Below are 9,461 nucleotides of genomic sequence, written 5' to 3'. Positions count from 1 at the left end.
AGGTCCCTAACAGCAGACTTTCCCATCGCGATACGCTTTTTGATTTCCTGACTGCTGGTACCAAGAGTGTTGACTGTGGAGCCAAGCAAACTGAAGCTCTGAACACTCTCAATCTCTTCATAATTGTGCTTTTTTCATTAGCATTTAAAAAATTTAAAGTAAATAAGGCTTTTTGTAAGAGAGTTCGGGGAGATGATATTCGTCCCATTGTATCTCCCCCCTTCTGTTTTTTCAACTTAGTTTGTAATGTTAAATTAGCCCTTTCTATTATAGCTTGTCCTTGGGGGTTATACGGAATACCAGTAATGTGATTAATGTTCCATTTTTTAAGAAACTCTTGTGTTTTCTTAGAATTATAAGCAGGAGCATTATCGGTTTTAATACCTGAGCAAATTCCCTTTCAGTACCTGGTGTCTGCTCGAAAAAGAGAAAGAAAGAGAAACCACCACCTTATCCAAAGAAAAACCACCACCTTGTCCCAAGTTCAGGCGCTAGAATGTTGCAGACTGAGGGTCCCAAAGAATAGAATAAATTTATAATAAAGAGACAAACAGCCAGGAATGATACAGAGCAGAGAGCGTGAAAAACAGGGGGCCAACAGTTCCCATGACTGAAGGCCTACAGCTAATAATTTTGAGCATCAGAGTTTCTAATGATTTTTGGCAGTAAAAATTCTGTTTTGTTAACTATCTCTTCACGTGCTTTGCCTTTAAAAAAAAAGAGGGATTTTTTTTATATTAAAAGTTTCATATGGGTCCTGAAAATTTACTCTGAACGTGCAGGTTGGGCTTCCCCTTGCTGACAGTCTTCTAATATATAGTATCACACTCATACTGCTTGATAAGGAGCACTTAACATTAAAAAAAGAAGATATAAAATCATCTCAGATGTTAAGCTAAAAGATGTGTATCTTGAGATGTTACTGCAATCAAAACAACTTTTAACTAGTAATTACAAAGCAGATTTTGAGCATTTTTACATCATAACTTAACAGGATGTTACTTTATTACTTACCAGTTATTTTTCTTAACCAGAATATAAAACTTCTTAGTGAGTTTCACTTAAAATTCACTGAGATATTTATATTTCAAATACATTAAAAAACTTTATTCATCTAAAATAATGAGAAATCTTAGGTTAATCAGTAAAGGATATCTACCTTAAGAATAACAGTCTTTTAAGATCTGTCTAAATGGGACCAAAATGACAACAGCAACTCCAAAGGTTTATTTACGTTATTGAAAGAAGAAAAACTTGGAAAAGGATAGTGAGTATGGTTGCACAACATAAAGAATATAATCAATGTCACTAAATTTTAAATGTAAAAACTTGAATTGGTATATGTTTCTGCCATGCAAATTAATGTATTTATTCTAAATAAGAATAAAATTTAAAAAATCAAGGGATCAAACTCTTATTACCAATAATAAGCAGTCACCATCACCATTTTGCTCCTGATGTAATGTGGTAAAAAAATATAGTAACTTCCACCAAAAATGATAACCTTAATATTTTGATGAATCACTGACAGTTCTATAACGTCTGGGGAACTTTACAAAGTAATGGATTTTGCTACTACTGTTACATGTCATGGAGTTATCTGCCACTGATACATACCCTATTAACAGATCTAAGTCTTGCCCTATCCTGTTCCATCCTCACCATCTCCAACGCACTTGAGCCCACTGTTACAGTTACCATCCTAATTTTTTTTTTTATTGGAAATATGCTTTATTTAAAATGGGCACTTTGGTGAAAACAAGCTGAGGCTTGCTATCAGCCCAAGTCTTTCTGTCCTAAACTGATCTTTCCAAGCACTTCTTCTCCAAAGACTAGCCACTCCTCATAAAATGTCCAAAGTATGAGACAGAGTTTCACCATTTTGGTTTCACTTTCTCCAAGATAGATCTGTTTGCCTTAGCAGTCCACAGGATACAATTCTGTATTCTTCTGCAACACAATGGGTGTCTTACAAAAAAGTCAGTTATTTAAAAAAAAAAAAAAAGTAATTAATAATCCTGAAAAACTGTTCCAGATTTAAGGAGTTGAAATAGTTATAACAAGTAAATTCAGTATGACTCTGGATCCAACAGCAGCGAAACCTTTTTTGTCTCATTACAAATTAAATTAGTGGCATAACTGGAAAAAGGAGGTTAATGTCTGTGGATTAACTGACAGTATTTTATTAGTATCACTGTCTTGATTTTTCTATCACTGTACTGGAATTACCAAGTAGAATATCCTTGTTTTTAGGAACAACATTCTACAGTATTGGGGGATTACTTGAGGATAAACATGCATGCTCACAACTTACTAATGTTTCAGGAAAATAGAATACGAACCTAGAAAAAAGACGACAAAAAGTATAAAACGTATTTAGGTAACCCAACTGTGGAATACGTGTGAATTTTTTTAGATCATTTTTCTGTAAGTCTGAAACATTTAAAAAATTGATGTTAAAATTTATAAATTAGTGTCATTACCAAAAAAATAAACTCCAAACAAAAAAAAAGTGTCATTACACTGTCGATACTTTAATTGTTATAAAAGTGAATGTGTATGAATGGTTAAATGAAAAACCAATTTGCTTTGTAAACTTCCAGCCAAATCAAAATTAAAAAGTTTTTAAGTAAAACACACAAATGATAACCAGGGTCCCATGTAGTACACTTTATTTTTAGGAGCATAATTATCAGGTAGTCCACTCCATGTTACAATAGCTTTGAAAATATATTCAGTTTGGACTAAAAAGTTACCTGATTACGATCCAGCAAGCTTCTTGCCATAAATCTGGGGTGATTTCATCATCATCCTCATCATATTGCATATCTGCAAAAACAAAAATCTGTTTTCATCTGAAATAAAATGCAACTAGTTAAGTCATGGAGAACAACATACTTAATTTTCACAATGGTAGTTATCTATCTAAATTTAAAAAGCAATTCTTTTACTATACTTTTCTACCCCTAATGACATTGCAAAAGTTCAATGTAAATTGATAAACTTCCCAGCGTGTCCAGAAAGTTCATGAATTCTCATCTGTAGCTTACCATAGGACAACTAGGAACAAACTCAAAATCCTCTCTTCAATAATTAAGCTCCTCAGAAGCCTGTGGGAGGCGAGTGTGCAGGTAAGAGTTAGAAAAAGATTCAAAGAGTTGAGTAGTCCTCCAAGGTAGGGAGGGTTATTACAGCCCCATTTCTAACATGGATAGGGATGGCAAATTTTACTTTCCAAGACTGTGTTATGGACTGAATTGTGTCCACCAAAAGATATGCTGAAGTCACTGTTCTTGTGGATGTAAACTGTATGGGGAAGTAAGGTCTTTCTCAGAAGGTGATGCTGTATGCTGCAGAGTTGGAACCTACTCATAATTGACCCTCCAGCAAGTTTTCAGCAATAAATCACACAGAAGATTCTCTCTTCCTCCTGCAGAATAGCTAGTGAATTTAAACTGTATGCCTTTCAGTTGGCAGTCAATTTCTTATGCAAGAGACTACCAGAGCTCCCTTCTCTGAAGATATTACCAGTTAAACCCTATCAAAATAATCTAACTCCTAACTGATATCCCTTCTAATGGCATTTTCTAAAGAAAGAACAAATGCAAAGATAGGGATTCACACAGAGGCAAAACTTACACAAGCAGTCAAAAGCATGCCATGGACTGCCAGCAGCCACTAGAAACTAGGGGAGAGGCATGGAAAGGCCTTCTCTAAAAGACCTCAGAAAAAACTGAGATGCTCGATATCCTGATTTGCACTTCTAGCCTCCATAACTTTTGAGAAAGTAACTTTCTGTTCTTTAAAGTCATCCATTTTGAGGCACTATTACAGTGAAAATAAACAATGATCATTAAAATAAATTGGAGCCTAAACCGACACAGTATATATAGCATGATACAGAGTTAAACAAAAAGTTAATTGTTTGAATCCACCAGCCATAACTTGGGAGAAAGATGAGCAGTTCCTGCTAAGATTTATAGCATCAGTATTTCAAAGCACGGCCATTATACGTAGAATCAATTCAGCAGTAGTAAATCTTGGTTTTGGTAAATTGTTATGGTACTATCAAGTAGATAACTGGGATAGGGGTGAGAGTGGGTTTGATAAAAAGCTTTCTACCTGTGTGCAAAACAGATCATGCAGAAAGCAGGGCTTTCTGAAGAGGAATGTGGCATCAAGACTCATCAACAACTTAAGATGACACAACCTTGCTTGCTGAAACTGAAGACCTAAAGCACTTGTTGCAGAAGGTAAAGGACTATAATCTTCAATATGGATTGAAGCTCAACATCAAGAAGACAAAGATTCTCACCACTGGGTCAATTGGCAGCACCATGATATATGGAGCAGAGATTGAGGTTGTTAACAATTACAGCTTGCTTGGCTCCACAATCAACACACTTGACATCAGCAGTCAGGAAATCGAAAGATGAATTGCACTAGGAAAATCTGCTGCCAGGGACCTCTCTAGAGTTCTGAAAAGCAACAATGTCAACCTAAGGACTAAGGTGTGCCTAATCCAGGTCATGGTCTTAGCAATTACTCGTTATGCTTCAGAAAACTGGACAATGACTAAGGATGACAAAACAAGAATGGATGCCTTCAAATTGTGGTGCTGGAGAATTTTGAACATACGGGATGTGTCCTATCTCCATACCTTTTAAACCTGTATACAGCACAGATTATCTGAGAGGCTGGGCTCTATGAGGAAAAGTGTGGCGTCAGGATTGGTGGAAGATCTATCAACAATCAGCGTTATGCAGATGACACAACCTTGTGCTTGCTAAAACTGAAGAAGACTTGAAGTGCTTGCTGCAGAGGGTCAAGGACTGCAGCCTTCAATATGGATTGAAGCTCAATATCAAGAAGACAAAGATTCTCACCACTGAACCAATTGGCAGCATCAGGATGGATAGTGAAGAGGTTGAGATTGTTAACAACTTTAGTCTGCTTGGCTCCACGGTCAACACTCTTGGGACCGACAGCCAGGAAATTAAAAGACATATTGCAATGGGGAAGTGTGCTGTCAGGGACCTCTCCAAAGTACTGAAGAGCAATGGTGTCACTCTGGAGACTAAGGTACATCTGATACATGCCATGGTCTTTGCAATCACTTGTTATGCATCAGAGAGTTGGTCAATGACTAGAAAGAGAATGCTGCTTTTGAGTTGTGGCACTTGATAAGAGTATCGAATATACCATGGACTGCTAAGCAAACAAACAGATTCATCCTAGAGAGGGTTAAATCGGGCTGCTCCTGAGATAAGGATTCTGGGGCTTCATCTGACATACTTTGTACATGTTATAAGGAGGGACTGGTCCTTAGAAAGGGACATCATGCTTGGGAGGGTGGAGGGATAGCACAGGAGGGGAAGACCCTCTATGAGGTGGATTGATTCCGTGACTGCGGTAATCCGGATGGGTGTGTTGGAGGCGGTGTGATTGGCACAGGATAGAGCAGGGTTTAGGGCTGTTGTACTAGGGTTGCTATGAGTCATAAGCTACTCGACGGCACATAACAACAACAACCATGAACTACCAAGAAAACAAATAGGTCTGTCTTGGAGAGGGTAAAACCAGGTTTCTCCTTGGAGGCTAGGATTTTGAAGCTGTATCACACACTTTGGGCACATGGCAGGAGAGACTGGTCCATCGAGGACATCATGCATAGAAGGGTGGAGGTACAGCACAGGAGAGGAAGACCCTGAATGAGATGGATTGATAGAGTAACGGGGGCAATGGAGGTTGGTGTGTGGGAATTAGTGACACTGGCTCAGGACAGGGAAGGGTTCAGAACTACCGTACAGAGGATCGCTGTGGGCTGACTCGACAGCACATTAATAATAACAACAACATGTACTAACAACAACAAAACTCCAGAAACTTATTAAAAAAAATAAAACTATAAAAAAATAGGGGAATGTTAGTTTTTGTCTGAAAAACAGACGGAGACACAAAACTCATTGCTGTTGACTTCAGACTCATGGACAGAAAATTGCACCACAGAATCTTATTTGAAAATGTACCTAAGGAATACTAGAACGGTAAGGAATGACACAGCTTCATCTCTCATACTTTGGACATGTTGCAAGGAGAAGCTATTCCTTGAAAAAGGATACATGCTATGGTGGTTTTTTGTTGTTGTTGTTGTATGCAGGTGACTTGGATAGACTGGCAGAAAAGGAGACTGACCCTCCTTCTCCAGCGGAGAACCTGGTGGATTCGAACTGCGCCTTCAAGACTACAGCACAGCTTCTTGCCACTAGGCCACCAGAGCTCCCTGTTGTTGTTGTTGTTATGTGCCGTCGAGTCGCTTGCGATTCATAGCAACCCTATGTACAACAGCCCTAAACTCTGTTCCGTCCTGTGTCAATCTCACCGTCTCCGACACACCCATCCCAATTACCCCAGTCACCAAATCAATCCACCTCCTAGAGGGCCTTCCCTTCCTACGCCTGCCCTCCTCCCTCCCAAGCATGATGTCCTTCTCCAAGGAATGGTCTATCCTTACAACATGACCAAAGTATGTCAGACAAAGCCTCAGAATCCTTGTCTCCAAGGAGCAGCCCGGTTTAACCCTCTCCAGGATGAATCTGTTTGTTTTCTTAGCAGTCCATGGTACACTCAATACTCTTCTCCAACATCAAAGCTCAAAGGCACCAATTTTCCTTCTATCCTCCTTAGTCAATGTCCAACTCTCTGATGCATAACAAGTGATAGCAAAGACCATGGCCTATATCAGACACACCTTAGTCTCCAGAGAGACACCGTTGCTCTTCAGTACTTTAGAGAGGTCCCTGACAGCTGACTCTCCCATCGCCATATGTCTTTTAATTTCCTGGCTGCTGATTGTGGAGCCAAGCGGACTAAAGCTGTGAACAATCTCAATCTCTTCACCATCCATCCTGATGCTGCCAACTGGTCCAGTGGTGAGAATCTTTGTCCTCTTGACATTGAGCCTCAGTCCATATTGAAGGCTGCAGTTCTTCACCCTCTGCAGCAAGCACTTCAGGTCCTCCTCAGTTTCAGCAAGCAAGGTTGTGTCAGCTCCCTAGCCTGTAATATACTGGAAAAGGCTATCATGCTTTGAAGGTTGAAGATCAGTGAAAGAGAGGAAGACCTCCATTGAAATGGACTGACACAATGACTACAACAATGGGCTCAAGTGTGTAAGAAATGGTAAAGATGATACAAGACAGGATGGGATTCAGGTCTACTATTCATAGAGCCCCTATGCGTTGTGCTCAATTCGAAGGCACCTAACAACAAGTGAGAACCTAAAAAGTGAGACTCCGTTTGTGGATAGGATGCAAAATGAACAAGTAGAACACATGCATGTGGACACTTTGATGTGAGTCAAGAGACTATAGTTAGTAAAAAATATTTTTAAAAGTCCACTCAAGTTTTTTAAATAAATTTTGAACGTTTACATTTAATTTTTTAAGTTTAAAAGTTTCTTTCAGGATTGTTTGTAAAAAATTAAAAGCATAAGGAAAACGCAGACACAATTTACGGATAAGATTCATTACAGAACTTTTAAACTTTCGTTTTTCTCCATAAAGTCGCTAAAAAAATGGTAAGAATAGGAACGAGAACAAAGCTAGAAATCGTAGTTGTGAGCAATATTTAAAAAAAAAACCTTAAAAAACACAACAAGAAAATATACTAAACAGGACTCAAAATGCTTTCAAGAAATTTATTTATGAAATAAATATATATTTATTTTAGTAGTACATGTACCATATAAAAACTAGGTCATCTTGTGATAAGAGTTAAGTTTAAAAGTCATTTAAAACAATTCCCTCAGCTGTAAGGCAGTCTGAAGTATACTATTGGCCCTTTCCCCCATTACATACTTCGTTAACACTGTAGTTGCACAGACTACAAGGATAGGCGACTCTCATAAATTAAATCAGTAAATCGATCAAGATCTTTGGGGAGGGGGGAAGAAAGGTGCCCTTTGCCCCAGATCAAGTCAATACCATAATTATCTTTACTTTTTTTGCAATATGGAGGGAAACACAAGCAATAACGGTATGGAAAATAGGCAGGGAGAGAGAACAACAGCCACTTGACTGTGATCATCAGTGTCATGTTACTTTCAGCCTCCACTGCTAGCAAGCCTGGCTTCGTTCTGCCTAACGAGTGAGGAAGACCACGATTGAGGACACCTGTGCGGCGGGTGGGAGTCGGCCAGCTTCCCAAACTTCTCTCCCTAAGTGGGTTATTGTAGAGGGAAATGTAGTGGTCACCCACCTTCGTCCGCGTCGTACATCTTGACGAACGGTTCCTGAGAGCCTCACTCTTACAAAGACCAAATAGATACGCAGCAGAAACCACCCCGGAAAAATAAAGCCGAGGCAGCTTCCGTTTCCGGTGTTTCCAGAATACTGTGCGTCTAAGGCCAAAGGCCGATGTCAGAACTGCGCTTGCGCAAACTGTGCCGCGCATCCGGAAAGGTTAGATTTTCGCACGTGTGCGACTTGTTTAAACTCTGGGAGTGATCGTAGAGTGGTGGGAGAGTACCTTCCATGCTTGAGGCCTACATTAATGTTGTTGCACGAAATTTCCTGAGAAGGTAAAAATACCCCCTTTTTTAAAGTTTTACTTTAAAGGGATTTTACGAATAAAGAAAAATACAGCCGTGTGTCTGACTCGCAATGTTTTATTTTCCACACTTAGGAGCCAGAATCGACTCGAAGCCTCTTTCCCGGATGGCGGGCCAGGTGAAGGATCGTGAGGCTTTTCAAAGGCTTAATTTCTTGTATCAGGCCGCCCACTGCGTCCTCGCACAGGACCCCGAGAACCAGGCGCTGGCGAGGTTTTACTGCCACACGGAGAGGACCATTGCGAAGCGGCTCGTCCTGCGGCGGGATCCTTCGGTGAAGAGGACCCTCTGTCGTGGCTGCTCTTCCCTCCTCATCCCGGGCCTGACCTGCACCCAGCGCCAGAGACGATGTAAGGGACAGCGCTGGACGGTACAGACCTGCTTAACGTGCCAGCGCAGCCAGCGGTTCCTCAATGATCCTAAACATCTGCTTTGGGGAGATCGCCCTGAAGCCCAGCTGGGGAGCCAAGCAGATCCCAAACCACCACAGCCCCAACCAAGCACAGCTCACTCCATTCCAGCCCAACTTCCTGAGGAAAAAGTGGAGCCTCAGAGCCCCAGTCGCCAGTGATCCATTCAGCCTGTGTGGAAAATAAAGTTGAATCTGGTTATACTAAAAAAAATAAAAATAAAAAAATCGACTCGAAGGCAATGGCTTTGGTTCAAACTTGGTTTCTTAAAAGTAGAATGAGCCAGCTATGTCTCGTTGAGAGAACTTGAAAATGAAAAATTCAACTAATTCCCTATGCTTTAGGCTGAATAGTTTGCTTCTGGTTTTGTTTTGGGTCTTTTTTTTTTTAACTTTATACACCTCCCACGTGAGTTTACTGTCGCTTTAAACGAGTTCCCA

The 9,461-nt window shown here is 40.1% G+C and overlaps 1 protein-coding gene and 1 pseudogene across 2 annotated transcripts in view; one reads left to right on the top strand and one right to left on the bottom strand.

The window, feature by feature from the left end:
- Positions 1 to 8,310, bottom strand: part of POLR2B (polymerase (RNA) II (DNA directed) polypeptide B, 140kDa) — a 51,868-nt gene extending 43,558 nt beyond the window's left edge. Inside the window, exons 1-2 of one of the 2 annotated variants that reach the window (XM_006891966.1) lie at positions 8,260 to 8,310; positions 2,757 to 2,829 (exon numbers count right to left, since the gene is read on the bottom strand). In XM_006891966.1, the coding sequence (XP_006892028.1) occupies positions 2,757 to 2,829; positions 8,260 to 8,278 (92 nt within the window). In that variant the 5' untranslated portion in view covers positions 8,279 to 8,310. Of the gene's footprint in view, positions 1 to 2,756; positions 2,830 to 8,259 lie in introns of those variants that run through there. The other variant, XM_006891967.1, reaches the window with a different exon arrangement.
- Positions 8,311 to 8,717: 407 nt separating this feature from the next.
- On the top strand, positions 8,718 to 9,182 carry LOC102859049 (annotated as a pseudogene).
- Positions 9,183 to 9,461: the final 279 nt, after the last annotated feature.

Source organism: Elephantulus edwardii, unplaced genomic scaffold (genome assembly GCF_000299155.1).
Source record: "Elephantulus edwardii isolate Elephantulus edwardi_28Jun2011 unplaced genomic scaffold, EleEdw1.0 scaffold00107, whole genome shotgun sequence".
Taxonomy (NCBI): Eukaryota; Metazoa; Chordata; class Mammalia; order Macroscelidea; family Macroscelididae; genus Elephantulus; species Elephantulus edwardii.
The sequence above is the reverse complement of the archived record's forward strand: the minus strand, read 5'-3'. Positions and strand labels throughout refer to the sequence as shown.